The sequence below is a fragment of the Haliotis cracherodii genome, unplaced genomic scaffold, assembly GCF_022045235.1.
Source record: "Haliotis cracherodii isolate W230 unplaced genomic scaffold, xgHalCrac1.p SCAF_2, whole genome shotgun sequence".
Classification (NCBI taxonomy): Eukaryota; Metazoa; Mollusca; class Gastropoda; order Lepetellida; family Haliotidae; genus Haliotis; species Haliotis cracherodii.
In genome coordinates this window covers 45,033,785-45,056,160 of record NW_027266275.1, presented here as the reverse complement: position 1 = coordinate 45,056,160, position 22,376 = coordinate 45,033,785, and the positions used below count along the sequence as shown (strand labels likewise).

At 38.5% G+C, this 22,376-nt stretch overlaps 1 protein-coding gene across 3 annotated transcripts in view; it reads right to left on the bottom strand.

The window, feature by feature from the left end:
• LOC139469159 (nucleolin-like) overlaps positions 1–22,376 on the bottom strand; it is a 374,233-nt gene that overhangs the window by 102,749 nt on the left and 249,108 nt on the right. For all 3 annotated transcript variants that reach the window (XM_071251294.1, XM_071251292.1, XM_071251293.1), the window contains one exon: positions 9,088–9,248. In XM_071251294.1, coding sequence (XP_071107395.1) covers positions 9,088–9,248 — 161 coding nt within the window. The remainder of the gene's footprint in view (positions 1–9,087; positions 9,249–22,376) is intronic.

The following is a 22,376-nucleotide window of genomic DNA, read 5'->3' as shown; positions in this document are numbered from 1 at the left end:
TATGGCGTTTTCGCCCGGTTTTGCCGTATATCACTTGGGGGTATGATTACGTTTTGGCTTGTCATCTCACTAGTGATCCACTGATCTTCAAGTGTGATATACCACTGGAATCCATATATAAATACCTCTCCAATGAGGTATCAATAATTGGTATTGAGTGAATATGGACCAACCCATGGCAAATCGAACGTCATACATCCCGACGAAACTAAATTCTTCTCGCAGAAACCTTGAATCCGGTATATGTTCTAGGTACGTGTGCCTGATTCCACTATAATCTTCTAACACATGTTCCAGTACATCTCTTGAAGTACTTACTTAACATGTGATGTTACCAGGTGAAAATCTTTTGCACAATTTGGAACAAATTTACTCTTATAATGTCAGAGTAGGATACCTAATATTGCATTCTCGGCTTAGCTACATCGGAACAACGCTTGGATGTATGCTCAGGATTTGGCTTGTCATCTTGTGTGTTATTCCCCGACCTTGATGTGTTATATACCATAGGAAACCATATACAAACACAATAATTTGATGTAGGCTGATTATTGATCTACTTTTGGACAATCGTATAGAATACTTCTTGACAATTCTGATATCACTCACTTTTGTATGCATATAAGAGGTTCACAGCATAATGCTCGAGTCGATTTCAGAACTTTGAATGATATGGACCTATGAGAATTATGATGCAGTCTGTCTCGTCTATTTTCTGTCTAGAAGAGCCCGTGGGGGAAATGCGTAAGCGAACATTCCCTCCCAGTCCATACAAAGAGCGTCGACCTGGAAAGCTAATGGGTCTGGTACCGGACTGAGGTAGACTGGTAGTTTTTGGCTGAGACATGTGGCAAATAGATCTAGGTTTGGAGTATCCCATAGGTAGGTTATCCACTTGAATATTTCGGGATGTAGTGACCATTCCGTGGGTACGATCTTGTTTTTCCAGGATAGGTAATCTGCTAGGATATTCAACTTGCCCGGTATGTGTCTTGCTTCGATCCTGCAACTCACTGAGTCTACCAAGGCAAATAAACGTGTAGCCTCCTTTAATAAAGGCTGAGACTTTGTGCCCCCCTGGTGTTGTATGTAAGCAGCCACATTCGAGTTGTCTTTAGCAATCTTTACTGACGAGTGGTGCAGTGCAGGTGATCTTGCCATGCTTCTAGAGCTAGATATATCGCTCTCATTTCTAGGCAGTTGATGTGTAACTCCCACTGTCCCTGTATTGTAATATCGTCCATATGGGCACCCTACCCCTCTCCTGACGCATCTGTGTAGAGTTGATGGGGGGGGGGAGAGAGAGGGAGGGAGATATATGAGAGTGGAATACCGGGCATGACATTTTGACGAGTCAGCCACCAATGTAGTTCTGAGATTCGAACTGGTGGGGGTTGAATTAATGCTTCCAGCTCTAGGTCTTTGGTGATCCAATATTGCAGGGGACATAACTGTAGTCTGCCTCTGTAGGTTAGATCTTTGATGGAGGTGAGTGTGCTGAGGCAAGACATCCACCAGCATCTTGATTTGATGGGCTGGTTGAGTGCGCTTGATATCATGTCTTCTACCCTTGAATATCTGTCCTCTGGAGGGGCTACTAGGCCCTTGTTGAGTAGAAACCTTGCACCTATGTAAGTGATGTCCATCATGGGTACTAGTTCTGATTTTTGAGGGTGAACCAGGAAACCTAAGTGCATTAGTAGTTGAATAAGGCACACTGTATTTAATCTGATTTGCAACTTGTCCTGATCAGCCGATAGGAAGTCGTCTATATATCCGTGTAGCCTTATGAGCTTTAGATGGGCGAATCCTATGATGGGATTGGTGATCCTGAGGAAAAACCATGGGGCGATGGATATGCCGAATGGAAGTACCCTGAACTGGTATCTCTGATCGTTGTCTGCGAAGCGCAGATAACGACGATGACTTGGATGGATGGGGACGTGAAGAGAGGCGTCTTGAGACATCTATGTTGATCAACCTATCTGCTTGTCTTAAGGCATTCTTCAACTTCTTGATAGATTCCATCAGGAAGTTGGGAGGTTTTTCCAGATAATCTTTGATCAGAACTGTTAGATCTATGAATAATCGCATCTCTGAAGAATTCTTCTTTGGTACCAGAAATACTGGGGAGTAGAAACGGGGAGTAGAATCCATCAGTGGTGTCTGATTCTTTTAAGGCGCTGATGGCTCTCTTTGCAAGTAATTTGTGTATGGCCACATTTGCTGCAATTAACTTTTGTCCTGACAGATGAATCAGGGTCCTGTAGGATGGATAACTAATCTTGGTCGTTTTAAGAAATGAAGTTTGTAACCTTTTCTTACTATACTAGCCACATAAAGAAACTGTGCACGGAGAAAATATAGATATAAGGACACACCGTCCATATATGAAATATAGGTTTGAACACAGCAATTATTGGAGATATTCAAACGCTCATGCACGTGCCATGCGATATGACGTCATTGATGGGGGCCTATGGACGTGCAATGCGTTACAGCATGTGCATCCTGTGCAGCTGTACACAGCATGTGCAACTCGAAATTCGCTGTCACTTTGGAAAGCATGATCTGTGGTCATTCAAAAATTCAAAACTTCTCAGGCGCAGACACAAGCATATCACAAGCAAATCATGCCAAGGTTGACAGCTGCACAGCGTCATGAAGCCATTGGAATGATCCGAGCGGGAATGAGGCAACAACAGGTGGCAACATATTTCCAATGCCATCGTAACACGATATCGGCATTGGTGAGGCATTATCAGAACACAAATGACGTTGCCGACCACCCACGTTCAGGACATCCCCGAGTGACGACGCCAAGACAGGACAGATGGATTCGAGTTACACATCTCCGACACAGGTTCCAAACGGCAGTAACGACGTGCCAGACAATTCCTGGACTGCGCCGTATCCATCCCAACACTGTCAGGAATCGTTTACGTCAGTACAGGATCCGACCATGACGCCCTGCCATATGTCCCATCCTGACACACCGTCATCGAGTCAACCGTCTAAGATGGTGTCGAAATCATGTTCGCCAACCTCGAATATGGTGGAGAAATGTTGTCTTTACAGATGAATCGAGGTTCAACATTTCCCTCAGTGACGGGCGCCAACGTGTCTACCGGCGTTTGGGAGAACGTTATGCACGCAACTGTATTGTGGAGAGGAATCGTTTTGGAGGTGGCTCTGTGATGATTTGGGGTGGGATAACAGCACGGCACCGAACCCCTTTGGTGGTTGTTCAGGGCAATCTCACTGGTGTTGGCTACAGAGAACAGATTCTGAGGCCTGTGGTCATTCCTTTCCTGCAACGTTATGGCCCGGGATTGACATTTCAACAGGACAACGCTCGTCCTCACACGGCTAGGGTCGCAATGGATTTCCTTCACCATAACAATGTCATGTTACTGCCATGGCCTGCAATTTCTCCAGATCTCTCCCTTATAGAGCATGTGTGGGATGAAATGGAGCGCCGTCTGCCTCGTCTTCCACATCCTCCAGATAACGTCCGTGACTTGGCACAGGATTTCAGGAGGATATGGCAGCTAGGCCATTCCCCAGGCCTTCCATGCCCCTAAGGGGGACTCCATGCGTCTCCGATGCACTGCTGTGATTCACGCACAGGGTGGTCATACCCGTTATTGACTTTGTGACTTTGTCGTTTGGCCCCCTACTCCATTTTGATCTTCTGACGTCATCGTAACAGATGTTGTTCAGGTCCCGTTGACATTTTCTTATGGTCCGATCATTCAGCTGCAACAGCGTCTGCATCATTTTGTTCTTGCTGTGTTGTATTTCAATCCAGAATATATTTTCTCCGTGCACAGTTTCTTTATGTGGCTAGTATACTTTGAGCAGCCATGAGTCGTCTGTGATGGCTTCCTAGTTGTCTGCGTACTGCATAAGACGACCTCCGACTGGTCCCGGAACAGGGGGAGTGCTGAACTTGGGTAGTCTGGGGTCCATATCTATGAGACAGGCTAGTTCCACGGATTCAATGTGGCAGATGATCTCTTTGTATGAGCAGGAACTGTGCTGACATCCAAATTTGTGCTGATTGAAGATCTTCCTGTATCTTCAGCATATGGTCCAATGAGCTGTGAATAAACCAGGCCTGCTGTACTGTCATCTCCATGGGGGTATCTAATGGCAGGTCTTCGCTGTGATTGGTCGGAGGGATGACGTGACAAATTCCAGCAGCAACCCAGTTAATATATGAACAGATGTTAATCATCTGTTTATTGATGTTGTCAAGGTCCCTGATTTTGGCCATGTCAACATGCATCCTGGTGTTAGGTTTCTTAACAAGATCATAAAAATCTTCATCAATACCAGGCTGTAGTGCGAAGGGAGCATTGTGTGTCTTGTAATCACTTTTATAAATAGCAGGCATACCAAGTATGATATGCACCGATGAAGCATTCAAGGATGCTTCAATTTTCTGGATGAGGTCATCAATGTATGACTGACAGGGAAGGGTATGAAATTCTTCAGCTTTGCTGACAAGTTCTTCATACCCAGCACGTTCTAACAAGGGTTTGCTATCTGGTTTTAAGGCCGGCATCAGATTATAAAGTTCTGATATGATGTCTTTAATGGAATAATTATTTGGTTTGTAGTGAGTGAGTTTGATTTTATGCCGCTTTTAGCAACATTCCAGCAATATCACGACGGGGGGACACCAGAAATGGGCTTCAAACATTTGGTTTGTAATTATCCCCTGTAGTAGAGTCCCCATTACATGAATAACCAGTGTTAGCGATGGAACTGCAACCCCTGCCCAGGCTGCGCTGGGGGTAGGAAATATGGCTTGGGGTAGAATATTCCTGGTTCTGATCTATGGCGAGTGGAGCGGGAATCACGTGTTCTACAACTGTGTGATTTGACGTAACATCCACTTCGCTTTCCCCGTCCGTTTAACTGGACTGTGTAACGGTATGGGATGGAGCACGCCTGGGAAATCTATCCTGATTTGCACGAGTTTTGTTGTCAGTTCGTCTATCATAGTGGCTAGATTGGGACTGGTGTGTATTTCTGTGCTCACTGTGATACGATGTCCATGATTCCCGATCTACCTTATGACGTGCGTGGTAGGGAGGGGAGCTATGAGATTCTCTATGTCTTTTTATGACTCTCCTACTGCCCTCATAATAAGTTGATTCCGCTTGACTGCGTCAGGGCCTAGTGTGTGAGGATGCCCAGTCATAATCAGCCTTAGATTTCTTTTGAATCTCGTGTTGTGGGAGGGATTCTTTTAGATTGCATGCGTTTGTCAATCATTACTGACATGAAATTGGTTATTTGAACTCATTTAAAGGGGCACTGATCTAACGCAATTCCCCGGGACTGGTTGTTGCCTTTGTTATTGTTTTTTCCCAGTGAGTACCCGGATGTAGAGCAGAAATCTAGACTAGCTCGCGACCATGGATACCGGTAGTAATAAGAGCGTATGGTCACATTGATCAACAAAAATGAAATACAGTTTCCGAGATAATAAGGAAATATAGGCATCTTTGTGGGTAGCATCGGTAATGGTGACGAAGTTTTGATAAGTCACTTGCTTGGTAATTTTGCGATTTTCGTTTACACTATTTTGACTTGCAACACAAAGTAAATATTTCACCTGAGCATTGCTTTTTTTATAGTGTGTATATTTTTTTCAAATGAAGGAAAACAAAATGCAAATACCATAATTACAACTTACCAAATTTATGTGTATAAATAGGCAGCTTCCTTATTCGAGGAATGTATCCGTGAATATCCACACAAAGGAACAATATCCCACTCGTCTGCAGCTATACAAAATAACTTATTCGATGTCACATGTCTCTGTAACTATCAAATATTCTAAAAGATATATATCGTTTCGGGTGTCAAGTCTCAAGGGTCGGCTGAGAAAGGCCACGTGACAACTATTTTCATTACGTCGACGGTTCCTAAAAAATCCATTGAGTTTGATAACAATGAGCAACCAATCAACGTATTATCAGTTAACCCTTTGAACAAATTGTATGTTGTTTTTACATTGGCACTTCACGCCATGATATGAGTGTATTCCCTTTGTTTTAGTAAACCTAGACATGTAAACACTCACTTTTGACATATCCACTGTGCAAGATAACAGTGATTAATCAATCAACGTATTTTCTGTTAATCCTTTGATGACTAGGAACGATCCGTTGATTTACAAAAAAAAGTAAATCAACTGATCATTCATCTCTTGCTGGGCTGCCACGTGCATATTACATAACCTCACTTCAAACCTGGATTTAGATTGAATAATTTCCCCAGACACAATAAATGCCAAATGAGAACCTTTGTCAGGTAATCTAAGTAGTGCTACCACTTATTGTACCTGTAATAAATTCATTAACTGAGCATCAAGTGAATGACAACAAATACACAAGTGTAGGGTTATACCAGAAAACGTGGATGACAACAAGGGAGTAGTAATCGTATTACACAATCCAAAATCCGAAAATGCTTTCACTGCATGGATACTTTTTTTAGTATTAAACTATAACCATCTGGGGTATTTCCAAATGACGACTTCCGATGAGCTCCGCCGTTCTTTTTGTCTGTTTGTTTAGGCTGAAGAAATTATTTAACATGCGCCCTTTGTCGAATCTTTATAGATCACAGTTAACCAATCAGTGTTTATGCAAAAATGCGTAAAACAAATATTGCCTCCAAGTTTATTTAGCTGTCCTTGCAGACGGTAGCCCAGTCTCTAGTCACGCTCAGTTGCGTTGCGTATCATCCGGGTACTCACGGGGGAAAAAACAATAACAAAGGCAACAACCAGTCCGGGGAATGGCGTTAGATCAGTGCCCCTTTAAGTTAAAGGAGAAACGTTGCATAGAGGGGAGATCGGTTGCTTCTTCCAAGCCTAGATTATTCGCCTTACCAGACGCTTCCGGATGTGTTCTTTTTATAGTCAGGGTCATTGAGCCATGCCTTAGAAAGTTTTTCAAACTTCTCCTTGGACAAAGGTTCGCATTAACTGCACCTTGATTTTTGTGTGCACATGCTTTTCTTGCACCATAGGCACCTTAGATGAGGGTCACCAGAGATTTGATGTTGCCCACAACCTGAACAGAGAGGGCGTCTGCTTTTTGGATGAAGTCCTCATCCCACAACACATTCTCTAACTAATTACATACGAGAGCCTTCTGCCTTTCTTATACTGCTCACTGCTGGTCTTTAGTGAAGCTTGTGATGATCTAGTGTGACTTGTAAGTGTGGAACAGCAATCACGTGTGCAGATGTATCAAACAAAAAAAATTCCTTACTGTCATCTGGACACACAGGAAAGAAGCGAGATTATTCTCGCCTTGTGCATGTGCAGGGGCGTCTCTTGCAAGGGATAGTGTTTCCCTAACAACTATTAGATATGTTGGCAGTGAAGAAGACATCTGTTGAAAATTTATTAAAATTTGTAGTGTGGTTCTCAGCATAAACATGTATTTATGGCTATGATGTACCGTATTTTCTTGAGTATAGTGCGCACCCATGTATAATGCGCAACCCCCTCTAGCAGGTTCAATATTTTGGAAAAAAGAAATTTGAATATTATGCGCAGAAAAAATTTACACCGTACCCTTTCAGCGAAGTCTGGCAAACGAACGGGTGCTGAGAAACTTCGTCAGTACAAATTGGAAATTTGAGATAAAAAATCACCAGACATGTTTATTTACCGTTTAAATAGTATTTATTGTTCTGCTAGGCATTGTTTTATATCTAGGGATTAAGATTACCTTGTGTATTTTCTCGTAAACTAAGCTGGAAACAGCAATCAGCTGTACACACGTTTTCTTGGAATCTACCGGTGATTCGGTCAAGACACACCCAATGATATAACTTTATAGGATTTTTAATGCAAGGATCGGCAACAATTGTATCTGAAACTATTTTTTTTATCAGGAATAATATATTCCATTTTTTTCTTAATTATATGCAGCCTTTACTAAACATATCTAAAATAATAATAACCCTAAGCGAAGCAGCTGATCGCTATTGCAGGGTATTATTTTTTACATGGAACCAGTCTGACCAGTCACCGTCAAGGCTAACGCGCACGTGATCGCGTGATCGCGAGAATTTCATGTTGACATAGAATTGTCAAACAAAAACAAATATGACTTTTAACGAGTCAAAGTATGTCATTTATGATATATATATCCATTCTCTGTCAACTAAAGTTCGTTTCAAGGCGTCAATAGCGGTATTCTGACCGTGGTTGCTGTTAATGACGGTGAGTTGTGCGATCTTCCGATCGCTTCACACACGATTTCGCCGAAATTAATAAAAACAATATTATAAGGAATTTTGAATAAAATTAATGAAATAAGTTACAAACATAAGTCCAGATAAACAAAGAACACTTTTTATAGCCAGACAGTGTAATTACATGATTAATTTGCGTACTTCAGTATGGATTTGTTGACATGGTATTTCCGGTGTTTCGTGCTCACGGAAATGTCTTTCCATGGGGGAAAAAAACATCCAAACTCATAATTCGTGTATAATGCGCACCCCCTTCTACACAGCTGGGTTTTTTCGGAAAAAAGTGTGCACTATACTCAAGAAAATACGGTAATAGAGATAAGGTATTCACAAGAATCATTACATTTACATTGACATTTTGATTACATTTACATTGACATTTTGACAGAGTTTGTGATCTATTGTTCACTCTAGCCATGGCTTCACATGCAGTAAAATCATATAGAACACATGAGAACACTTTCACCCAAACCTGTCCTCCAAGAATAGGGTTGCACAGTCACCCACCCTGACCACCAGATCAGTTGTAATAAGAGTGTTGGGGACCCACGATGTATAAGTATGAAAGATGTTCACTGATACATTTGGAAGATTATATCATCATCTAGGTTGTCACTGGGCCAAGCTGCAAGGCAAAGTGATTCTAAATTGTGTCCTGCAGTCAAGGCCAGTCATGTTAAAGGTGACTCTTAAATGAATAAATGTCCACAGGGAATCATGTCTGTCGAGGTCTCCAAAAATAATACAATATACAAGAAAAAATGACAAGACAGGATTATGACATACAATACATACCTGATTTCACTTGTAGGGGTCCATTCTTTTCATTTGAACCTATCTCTTTCGCCTTAGCATATGTGGCAAGAATCCTTTGGTCATTAATAGTTTTACCACTTTTAAATTTGACGAGATTCTTCTGTGCAACCTGTTCATTGTCAAATGACACAAAACCATACCTGAAATATGACAGAAATATCACGATCAGTAATTGAAAAGGAAATAAGAAATATGACTGATATTAGTTATGTATTTTAGGGGTATGTGTTTCATCTTATATGAACATATAATATTCTCAGACATTGTAATCCAAGAGGGATCCTCTTAAGAAACTAACATCCTATGATCATAATTCATGCAAAGATTCAGCTATCTGTTCCTTGCAATTTTTTGGTCAAGATTTTTTTCCAGCTTAATCTGTAGAGCATTTTGGGGATGACAAATAAATTGTATGATAATGTACTTTTCCCATCTCAAACTATTCATTTCTCCTCCTTCTTTTGATTTTGGTGCAGTAACACCCACGAACAAGGTTTCAAGCTTCAAAAAACATTTGCCCGAATACATCCCAGCATCCTCACAGTGAGCACCTGTAACCGTGATGCGGGTATGGTCGGGTGGGCATATAGCTTGTGAGATAGTATAAGTATATTAATATTCAATATATTGTAAAAAATTCAATTTGTTAAGAACTCATCCTATCTCACACCATGCATTTTTTCCAATCTAGCCTGTATTAGAATGCTAACGAGAGATGCACATGAGGAAGCTGGTGCTAAACAATGCTTCAACCACATGATTGTTACAGTTAAGTGTCGTAAGGACAAGAATAGGTGAACTATAGAAAAGGTGACAAAACCCCTTTACATTACCAGGACATAAGCACCATGATATCCGTGTTATATGTCTTCACGTGGGACATCGTTTCAGTGTTTGTTGTTTAACGCCACACTCAGCAATATTCCAGCTATATGACGGCGATCTGTAAATAACTAGTCTGAACCAGACAATCCAGTGATTGAAATCATGAGCATCGATCTATGCAATTGGAATATGATGACATGCACCAACCAAGTCAGTGAGTCTGACCACCCGATCCCATTAGTCGCCTCTTAGGACAAGCATAATCGCCTTTTATGACAAGCATGTGTTACTGAAGACCTATTCTAACACGGGTCTGGGGCAATCGTTTCAACCATTGTTACAACCATGTAGCTTTGAAGTTGGGAGCCTACGGACAACAGTGTGCGTGAACCTACCATCTCTTTTTACACCTTGTCAAAGCTATCAACCATGCCCATAGGCTTGAAGCATGCTAAGACGACAAGTGGTAATGATCGACAACATCCATATGAGATCTTCAAACCAGTACTGAGACATCTTGTGCACAAGGCAGAGGTGAGCAGGTAAGGGTTTGGGACACGCCTGAAATGGCAGGGCCTTGCGGCTACTTCAATGTTGAAGACTTAAGTCTCTTCTGATGAGTTTTTTTACCTTCCACCTGGTACACAGTTTAGGAACATGAAGTGTAAACATAATAAATAAAGGATTGACGTTCTTATTTCAGTATGTTCAAGATACGCTGTATAATTCAGTCAAAGTATATACAACATATCTTCATCTGTGTTGATGAGCTGGTATCAATCGTAGTGCCAGGACTAAAGGACTTTGTACATCTGTGACTGAGATGTCATGCAGTAAGTGAGAAGCGAAGACTATCTCAGACTTTCAGAAGCACTCTTTCATAATGTCGGAGAACTTGCAGTTACTGTGTGGAGGCAATCCTGCAAAGGTGTAGGCTTGTAGAATCACTGAGCAAAGCAAAATTGAAACCGTTGTACAGAAGGCTTCCGTGTTGGCCGCTGTTGATAATGGGATAAACAGTTTCTTTTGTGAGTGTTGTAGCATCGCTGAAGATTTCAGGTAAATGTGTAGAGCTCTAACCAGGCATAATGTCTTTATGATCATCTCAATTCAAAATAGATGTGAGGCAGCTGACCAGGGAGTTCCCAATAAAATCCCAATGAAGTTGCAAGTACACCTTCTTGTGATGCTGCCTCTCAAACCAGACTCTGTTCTCATCAAGAGCATGAATTTTGCTAACTGGGACAGCCGTTGCAAGAGCCAGGAGGAAAACCATCTTCCTGCTGAAAGTCCTTCTCTTCCAGGAGTTCATAAACCTCCGAAGTGAAATGACAATAAAGGTCCCAAGGAGGACGAAAACAGGATATTTGATCTGCAAGTTTCTAGGAATGAATAAGTGCCTGCAACTCTGCAACTGTGGATATCTTCGAGCCTGTTGAAGTGGCAATCACAGAATTAATTGCCACAAGACAAGTAGCCAGAGTAGAAACTTTCAGCTTCCTTGCTGTAAATACTCCACAACGGCACAACTTGTTGGGTAAAGCAGTCATCGGAGTTGGGATGTTGCGTGTATCACAGTACCCGTTAAAGGCCTTCCACTATTACAAGGCCTTAGGGACAATACAATACCCCTAAGAGTGACTTTTGAGATGAACCAAATGCAGAGATGGGAGGGTTTCCTGCAATTGGTTGGAGTGAGGATGGAGGAGAAGATCTCTTTGCAGTGGTAGACGATGGTATCTCCTTTCTGCATTGTTTACAAGTACAGTGAACCACCTTCTTGCCCGCCAATAAGGTGGGACCAAAAGCCATCAAAGATGTTTCGTGTCTGCTGCCTTCTGAAGTACCCAAGATAGAAGGCTTGTTAGGTGTAGGTTTTGAGATCATCCCATAAGACTTCTAGAGTGTCAAGGTCCCATGTCTTTGGATCCGGGATGGGTGATACGAACATTAGTTACTGAGTGTTGAATGGGACATGAAAGTGACATCTTCTCAATTCTAAGGAAACCGAGAGACGCTTACGTTAATGACTTTGGAATACAGCTTATCACTTTCTGTTGCACATACGGTATTCACTTTCTAAATGGGCATTTTACCAGCGATGCACAGGGAATATTCACATGTTTTGCAAACACTAGGGCCACCGTTGTCGACTATTTTGCTGCTTCAACTGATTTATTTTATTCCTTATCAGACTTTACTGTTCAGACACGTACTGAATCAGACCATTTCCTAGTTACTTCTAGTCTTAAGTGTAGACCTAATGTGATAAAACCTGCAGATCTAATAGGAAAAAGTGTTTCAATAACGAAATATAATTGGCGTTCTCAGAACGTTGAACTTTTTTATGTATCTTTGAAAGACAGATTACTTGAGATGCCAGTTGGAGATATATCTCAGTGTTCTACCTCTTCTCAAAAAGCAGAACATTTGACATCTTTAATTCAAGAGTGTGCTTAGGACAGTGGTATGGCTGTACGCAACAGTTGTAACACTAACATTAGCAGGTGTGCTTCTTCGCCGTGGTTTGATGCAGAATGTGAAAATATGAAACGCTACAAATACAAACTGTTAGACATGTTTAGAATTGGTGGAGATATATACTCATCAACAAAAGTTCCTGTGACACCAATATTTTAGTGTATTTTTCAAACAAGTAAAGTTTAGTTTTCAATATTCAGTACATGTATGGAATCAAGTCACAAAAATGCAACTGCTACAGAAAAGCATGCATTCCATGCAAAAGTTGACTTTTATGCAAGCCCCATGCATTTCACTACCCAAGAATGGGTATAAAAACATGTGGGTTAACGGGATTCCATATGCATTGCTTAGCATCGTGCTGACAACAACAACTCAGAAAAACAACAAAATTATGCAATTATTCAACAGTATGAAATGCCACGCCTGTCCGAAAATGAGCGTCTGCGAGCCATTGGTATGCTTGAAGCAGGATCGAGTCAAAGTGATGTTGCAAGATAATTTAACGTCCACAGAAACACCATTTGGTGTTTATGGCAACGTTGGCTACAGACGAATGCAGTCAGAGACCATCCTCGCAGTGGCAGGCCACGCGTAACCAATAATCGACAAGACAACTGGATTCAAACAACACACTTACGAAATCGATTCCTGCCAGCAACAGTGACTGCAAGAAGCATCCCTGGCCTTCAAGAATGTGCAGGGATTGTCGCCAGAAGATCCGCCAGACGTCCCATTTTGACAGAAAACCACCGTCAAGCACGTCTACAGTGGTGCAGACAGTGTCTACGCTGGACGGCCATGCAGTGGGTACAAGTTCTATTCACTGACAAGTCTCGTTTTCACCTCAGCCACAGCATTGACGGATTCAAGTGTACCGACGTCGAGGTGAATGTTACGTCAATCATTGTGTCATGGAAGAAGATCTGTTTGGGGGCGGCAGCGTTATGGTATGGGGTGGGATTACAGCAAGACAGAGGACCCGTGGTAGAGGGAAATCTCAATGGACAGCACTACCGTGACGAGATCATCAGTCCTGTGGTTCTACCGTTTTCGCATCGTCATGGCCCAGGCATTACCTTTCAACATGACAACGCCCGGCCTCATATTGCTCGACTTGTTCAGGATTCTCTTCAACAAATCAACGTGAATGTCATCCCCTGGCCGGCTCGATCCCCTGATCTCTCACCAATTGAGCACATGTGGGATGAGATGGATCAGCGCCTTCGACGTCAACCATGTGTTCCAGAGACACTTCAGGAACTTCGAAACATGCTCCAGCACATATGGAAAGATATCCCACAGGACTTTGAGCGACACCTGGTCCATTCCATGAGATGGAGATGTGTTGCTTGCATTGCAACCAGAGGTGGACACACACACTATTGATTTGTAAATTGACATTTTGGCATGTTAATGTTTATTTATGAAATCACGCATTTTCTGAAGTCAGTATGGCAAATTTAATCAATTGAACACTTACAGGAGTCTTTTATCTGTTGCAAACCGAAATTGTTTCAGATTTGGTAAAAAACATAACTTTGCATTAAATCTTATTCAATGTCATAGGAACTTTTGTTGTTCAGTATAGATACTTTAAAGAACTTTCATGTAGTCCGCAATAGATTCAGAGAAATATGTCAGCGAAAAAAAGGATGTATTTGAAGAATGTGCTATTGTAAATATTCTTAACTCCTGTAATGATAAGAGAAATTCAAAATCATTTTGGTCTGAACTGAAATTTCACCTGCGAAAGCCACCCGTAACAGCACCCAGTATTGGTGTTTCTCAGTGGATTGATTACTTTAAAACTGTTTTGAATATTACTGATAATGTAACTGATATGGATTTTGTTGCGTTCTGCAAAGCTGTTATTACCGAGCATCCAGTAAATAGCATGAATTGTCATTTGTGTAACAATGAGGGTGTTGACAGTTTGTTAAATCCAGATATAATGGCTAAAGAGGTTTCAGAAGCCATAGATTCCCTCAAATGTGTTAAAGCAGCTGGTCCTGATGGTATTTTACCAGAGATGATAAAGTATGGAAGCGATGTTTTAATTCCACATCTTCTTGTTCTTTTTAACTACATTCTATGCAGAGGTAGTTTTCCAGATCAATGGTCTAAAAGTATTATCTTCCCTCTTCATAAGAAAGGTAACGTTCATGTTGTTAACATACAGAGGCATTTCCTTGATTGATATTTGTGGTAAGGTTTTTACCCAGGTTTTGAATAATAGATTAAAGCATTTTGTTAAGTCATATGATAAGCTCCCGGAATGTCAGGCTGGCTTCCAGTAGGATATTCCACAGTGGATAACATGTTTATTCTTCAATCATTATTAGTGCAGAAATATTGGTCAAAGTCAAAAGGAAGATTTTACTGTCTGTTCATAGACTTTCAGAAAGCTTTCGACTCTATAAAGCTCTGCACGCTAACGTCGAACCCATTCGACTGAGGTGTCGAACCCATTCGACAGGCGAATAGCATAACAACACTCCAAAATAAAACTCGCCGTATCTATTTACCAAGAAGGCTTTGCGTAACATTTAAATTACGTATGACATGCATAAATGCTCAGCTTGCTCAATATCAAAACGTTCAGTCATTTATTTACCTCAAAAAGAAAATATCGCGAGTTAAAAAAATTTCGGCCAAACTTCTCGGCACACATCTACCAGGAACGGCCATTGTTGACTTTTGGCACTTCACGTTGAGCGGCATGCAGTCCGATATTTTCTTTATAATTTCATCATTTTTCCTATTCGATCATAATTTTTTGTTTGCTGACGAAAGGAAAACACTCATGTTCCTGTATTTCTAAAAATGAGCCACTTTCGGTGTAACTAATTGTAAACAAATACAATCTGAATCGTAACAGCATCGATTGGATGGAAGTTGTACGATCATGGCAACGGCGGTAAACAAACAACTCCACATGCATAGTTATCCCGTTAGACTATTACAATCATTTTGTTACATCTAACTTAATTTTCTAGAATTATTGACATTTATGTATAAATCTTTGTAAAAAGAATTTCATTTTTAAAGAGTTTGCAAATGATTTCGTTTGATAAACTTTCCGACACATTGACAAGCCGACAAACGTCAGTGAGACGTTTGGGCGTGGCCTAATACGCGATTTGTTGAGTTGAACAAAGTCAACAAACACTGCGAAAAATGACAAATATTGGATGATACGCAAAATCTGAACTAATATACATTCTAGATAAACCATTCAATAGCAAAATAATGCATTTTACGAGAAATAATCAAAATACTTGCAATTTTAGCTATCATTTCTGAAACCGGAAGCACGTACCGCATGTGACACGCATGGAAGCAAAATATGCAAAAGTTGGTAAGCTATCATAAAGAAATTCCGAAATAGATTCAAATTCAAAAGAAAATACATAATTTACTATTTTTCGTCAACTATTTACTATTTATTGATCTGGAGAGCAGTCTTCACTCCTATTTGTTTCATATTTCTTCGTGATTGTCGCCATCAAATGTGTAAGTCTAAATCCGAAACCGTAATGGATTTCACGCTCGATAATTTTAATATCAAAATATTTTCTAAAAACGAACGCAACGGAGAGCTTTAGAACGTATTGATATGCCATAATAATAACATACTATTGTTATTGGTCTAACATTACTAAAAGAACAATTTAAATATTAAAGATGTTGTTGAAAACTTTCTGAGAACCTCCCGTCCTCTGAACCGATAAAATTTTGGTACACAAGGTAGTGTAAATATATATAGATTCTAGGCTCCTATTTATATATATGTGATTTGGTACCCAAAACAAATAAAATTGTACCCAAAATACTTTGTGAATTTGTACCTAAGAAAATAAGACAATAGATCTATAATTATATTTATGTTTTCATGTAGATGAACAGAACACATAATAAAATATTTCATCAAGTTCCAAATATGATTATGACTGTGATCCTTGAATTGATTGTATAGTTTTGAGAGAAAATTGACGTCTTGTCACTGAAGGAGAGGCCAGTTAAGTTGGTTAAACCTAAGTTAGATAGGAAAGTGATATTATGTTAAGTTTAAGACACCAAATTAATGTATATCTTTGAAATAATTCTAGGTAGATCTACAAAATCACATACCCATTTGGGTAACAAATTACTAGAAATTTTGGGTACAATAGTCACCACTGTACATTTTAACTGATTTTCGTGAATCAATGGGATAAAAATATTTCGTCTGAATGATTCCTTTTCTCATTTTTTAAGACAAGAATTTGTTTTACATAACAAAACAGGCTGATCTACACGGATCACGTTTTGTCCTAAAAATGTGAAAAATATGGACACCTCAGAAATGTCACATGGTTTGACTTATATCTAGGTCTATCTAAGAAAAGTCCTTATGAAAATCTTTTTTAATTTTTTTTATGGCACTGACATTTCTGGCACTTAGACAAAGAGTATTCAAGGAAAGACAGATATGTTTTAGAATGAAAATATGACTTTCCTTTATAATTCTTTTTTCATGATGACAGGGAAACTTTTATACACACCAGCTGAGGAAGTTGTGATACTGCGATTGCATACAAAGAAAAAACAGGTTGGAAGCAGTACTTGTATGTATAAAATAGACCACATAAGGTGAACAAAAGTAATGGATTGGCTGACTGGAAAAAATACATCTGGCAAGGGTAAACATGTACACAGGCATGTTTCTTTTCATTCCAACCAGAAGACTGAGATAGCATTTTCTAAGAAACCTATTGCAAACTTACCAGCTTATGTGCCACCATGGTTCTTGTGATTAAACAAACAAAAATGTCCTGTACTGTTACAAGTACTGTTACTGTAATTAAATTAAATTAATTCCTATTAAATTATATTTCAGAATTGTTTTATTTGGACACAAACCACATAATGCACAAGATTAATGTCCATATGAGTTTAGTAAGTATATGTTAAGGATCTGATTTATTCATTATTCATGGAATACTAAAATTAAAATGATGACATCAGACAGTTACTTATTCACATAGTTGATTTTCAAAGTGCAAGATAATATTTGTTGAATAAATATGTTTAAACTAAAGATAATAATTGAAGTTTGATCAGTTACACTGTGCTGATGCAAAGACTAATATTTACTGTCCCCACACACCATCATTGTGGGAAAAATAACTATTAAATATAACTTAAAATTTTAAAACCTGTAAAAAGCTGTAAATAATTAAACAATTATAAATCTTTCATCAATACGCAATCATGGTGGTCTTCATATTTTTGGAATAAATTTAGAAATCCTTCGTGAAACTGTTCTAAAATCATGCTAGAATCTATGAATGTATTCCCGAAAGGAAAACTATCCTAAATGTAATGTGGAACTAACACCGAAAATATGTACGTAGCATTTTATTGCTTATATATACCCTATCATATTCAGCAACGCGGGGATGTTATTTTGAAACACGTTTTGTCAAGCCCATTTTCGCACACCTGTTGTTGAGGGTGATCTTGCTGATCGACAATATCCATAGACGTATTACGTGGGATACACTTGTTGTAGTGAAACCTATCAGCGTGTTCATCGCAGAAATATGAATCATGTCCCATTTATATTCACTACATTGAATGGTGATTCTTAAATATCAACAGAAGTTCAAATAAAAGATACCGAGAAACTTGCATGTGGCATGTTGATTTATCGTCTACTGTTTCCGGGTCACGGGAGCATGCAAGGGCAAACGGATTAACTAATACGCGAATTATATCGTCAAAGTCACATTCTGATTTCATGTTAGTGGTGATTACTGATACTGTGTATCGACTTATATTTTTGCTCTATGTGATAGGCGAACTATTTCAAAATTTACTGTAATTGTCTTGTTTCGAAAGCTCATCAGAAGACTACCCCTGTCTGTGACATCACATCCGGTGACCTTTGCACTTATTGAAATAGTGCTGTCAGAATTCACGATCTTTATTTTCATTTCTCTCTCGTCATATTTATTGGAATATGACAAATAAAACATTCTTCGATTGAGAAGATCGTCAACTTTCGCCAAGTTATATCTATAAAGGCAATGTAAACTTTGTTGATATTAAAATAGCAATAAGTTATGCGGAGGTCGGGCGAAGCGCGCCATGTTTGATTTTAGGACGTCTGCTAGCATCATGACACGGGTTGTTTATTTTTGTATTTCGTAAATATTCGTCCAAAACGCTTGAAATTAGGATTAGTGAATATTTATAAGTCATTAATTGTTTCCTGCAAATTTTATAACATGACACGTCAGATTAACCCGAATATTCGTATTTCTGCAACCGACATGATGACCTCGAAAATTAAGTTATTTTTCTGTTTAACGTTTAGATAATAAATTCACTGAAATGGTTCATAATTTACCATCGTGCTGATCTATGCCCATTATAAATCTCGAATTTTTACTCAATTAAAATTATGATATCGGAGATATGATTATTGAAATCAATTTGCAAAAATGTTACGATATTAGAGGGTTCCTAGCATGAAATGCAAACCACCTTCAATAACGCAATTCAGGTAAGTTCAAGAAAATTTACAAAGTTTGTGTTAGCTTTGGTCTTAACCTTGGTATGATTGAAAACACCAGGATATTTTTATATAGAATTATGTAGTTTTCTATCAGGAATAAAGGTGCAAAATATTTCTTCAATTGGCCCAACTGTTTGAAATCACCACCCTCTTTAGAGCGCCTTATGCTAAAATTAATCCAGCAGGCAGGGGTAAGAAGTGTGAAAATAATGCACGCTAACGTCGAACCCATTCGACAGAGGTGTCCATCCCCGTGCATCTGATGTCGAACCCATTCGACAGGCGAATAGCATAACAACACCCCAAAATAAAACTCGCCATATCTATTTACCAAGAAGGCTTTGCGTAACATTTAAATTACGTATGACATGCATAAATGCTCAGCTTGCTCAATATCAAAACGTTCAGTCATTTATTTACCTCAAAAAGAAAATATCGCGAGTTAAAAAAGTTTCGGCCAAACTTCTCGGCACACATCTACCAGGAACGGCCATTGTTGACTTTTGGCACTTCACGTTGAGCGGCATGCAGTCCGATATTTTCTTTATAATTTCATCATTTTTCCTATTCGATCATAATTTTGTGTTTGCTGACGAAAGGAAAACACTCATGTTCCTTTATTTCTAAAAATTAGCAACTTTCGGTGTAATTAATTGTAAACAAATACAATCTGAATCGTAACATCATCGATTGGATGGAACTTGTACGATCATGGCAACGGCGGTAAACAAACAACTCCACATGCATAGTTATCCCGTTAGACTATTACAATCATTTTGTTACATCTAACTTAATTTTCTAGAATTATTGACACGCATGTATAAATCTTTGTAAAAAGAATTTCATTTTTAAAGAGTTTGCAAATGATTTCGTTTGATAAACTTTCCGACACATTGCCAAGCCGACAAACGTCAGTGATACGTTTGGGCGTGGCCTAACTCGCGATTTGTTGAGTCGAACAAAGTCAACAAACACTGCGAAAAACGACAAATATTGGATGATACGCAAAATCTGAACTGATATACATTCTAGGTAAACCATTCAATAGCAAAATAATGCATTTTAGGAGAAATAATCAAAGTACTTGCAATTTTAGCTATCATTTCTGAAACCGGAAGCACGTACAGCATGTGACACATGGAAGCAAAATATGCAAAAGTTGGTAAGCTATCATAAAGAAATTCCGAAATAGATTCAAATTCAAAAGAAAATACATAATTTACTATTTTTCGTCAACTATTTACTATTTATTGATCTGGAGAGCAGTCTTCACTCTTATTTGTTTCATATTTCTTCGTGATTGTCGCCATAAAATGTGTAAGTCTAAATCCGAAACCGTAATGGATTTCACGCTCGATGATTTTAATTTTACAATATTTTCTATAAACGAGCGCAACGGAGAGCGATCCAACGTATTGGTATGCCATAATAATAACATAATATTGTTATTGGTCTAACATTACAAAAAGAACAATTTAAATATTAAAGATGTTGTTGAAAACTTTCTGAGAACCTCCCGTCCTCTGAACCGATAACATTTTGGTACACAACGAGGTAGTGTAAATATATATAGATTCTAGGCTCCTATTTATATATATGAGTGATTTTGTACCCAAAACAAATTAAATTGTACCCAAAATACTTTGTGAATTTGTACCTAAGAAAATAAGACAATTATATTTATGTTTTAATGTAGATGAACAGAACACATGATAAAATATTTCATCAAGTTCCAAATATGATTATGACTGTGATCCTTGAAATTGATTGTTTAGTTTTGAGAGAAAATTGACGTCTTGTCACTGAAGGAGAGGCCAGTTAAGTTGGTTAAACCTAAGTTAGAATGAATTGTTTTGATAGGAAAGTGATATTATGTTAAGTTTAAGACACCAAATTCATGTATATCTTTGAAATAATTCTAGGTAGATCTACAAAATCACATACCCATTTGGGTAACAAATTACTAGAAATTTTGGGTGCCAAAGTCACCACTGTACATTTCAACTGATTTTCGTGAATCAATGGGATAAAAAAAATTCGTCTGAATGATTCCTTTTCTCATTTTTTAAGACAAGAATTTGTTTTACATAACAAAACAGGCAGATCTACACGGATCACGTTTAGTCCTAAAAATGTGAAAAATATGGACACCTCAGAAATGAGGGCTTATAAGGTTATAATTCTACCTAACTAGTCACATGGTTTGACTTAGATCTAGGTCTATCTAAGAAAAGTCCTTATGAAAATCTTTTTTTAATTTTTTTATGACACTTACATTTCTGGCACTTAGACAAAGAGTATTCAAGGAAAGACAGATATGTTTTTGAATGAAAATATGACTTTCCTTTATAATTCTTTTTTCATGATGACAGGGGAACTTTTATACACACCAGCTGAGGAAGTTGTGATACTGCGATTGCATACAAAGAAAAAACAGTTTGGAAGCAGTACCTGTATGTATAAAATAGACCACATAAGGTGAACAAAAGTAATGGATTGGCTGACTGGAAAAAATACATTTGGCAAGGGTAAACATGTACACAGGCATGTTTCTTTTCATTCCAACCAGAAGACTGAGATAGCATTTTCTAAGAAACCTATGGCAAACTAACCAGCTTATGTGCCACCATGGTTCTTGTGATTAAACAAACACAAATGTCATGTACTGTTACAAGTACTGTTACTGTAATTAAATTAAATTAATTCCTATTAAATTATATTTCAGAATTGTTTTATTTGGAAAACAAACCACATAATGCGCAAAATTAATGTCCATATGAGTTTAGTATGTATATGTTAAGGATCTGATTTAATCATTATTCATGGAATACTAAAATTAAAATGATGACATCAGAGAGTTACTTATTCACATAGTTGATTTTCAGAGTGCAAGATAATAATTGTTGAATAAATATGTTTAAACTAAAGATAATAATTGAAGTTTGATCAGTTACACTGTGCTGATGCAAAGACTAATATTTACTGTCCCCACACACCATCATTGTGGGAAAAATAACTATTAAATATAACTTAAAATTTTAAAACCTGTAAAAAGCTGTAAATAATTAAACAATTACAAATCTATCATCAATGCGCAATCATGGTGGTCTTCATATTTTTGGAATAAATTTAGAAATCCTTCGTGAAACTGTTCTAAAATCATGCTAGAATCTATGAATGTATTCCCGAAAGGAAAACTATCCTAAATGTAATGTGGAACTAACACCGAAAATATGTACGTAGCATTTTATTGCTTATATATACCCTATCATATTCAGCAACGCGGGGATGTTATTTTGAAACACGTTTTGTCAAGCCCATTTTCGCACACCTGTTGTTGAGGGTGATCTTGCTGATCGACAATATCCATAGACGTATTACGTGGGATACACTTGTT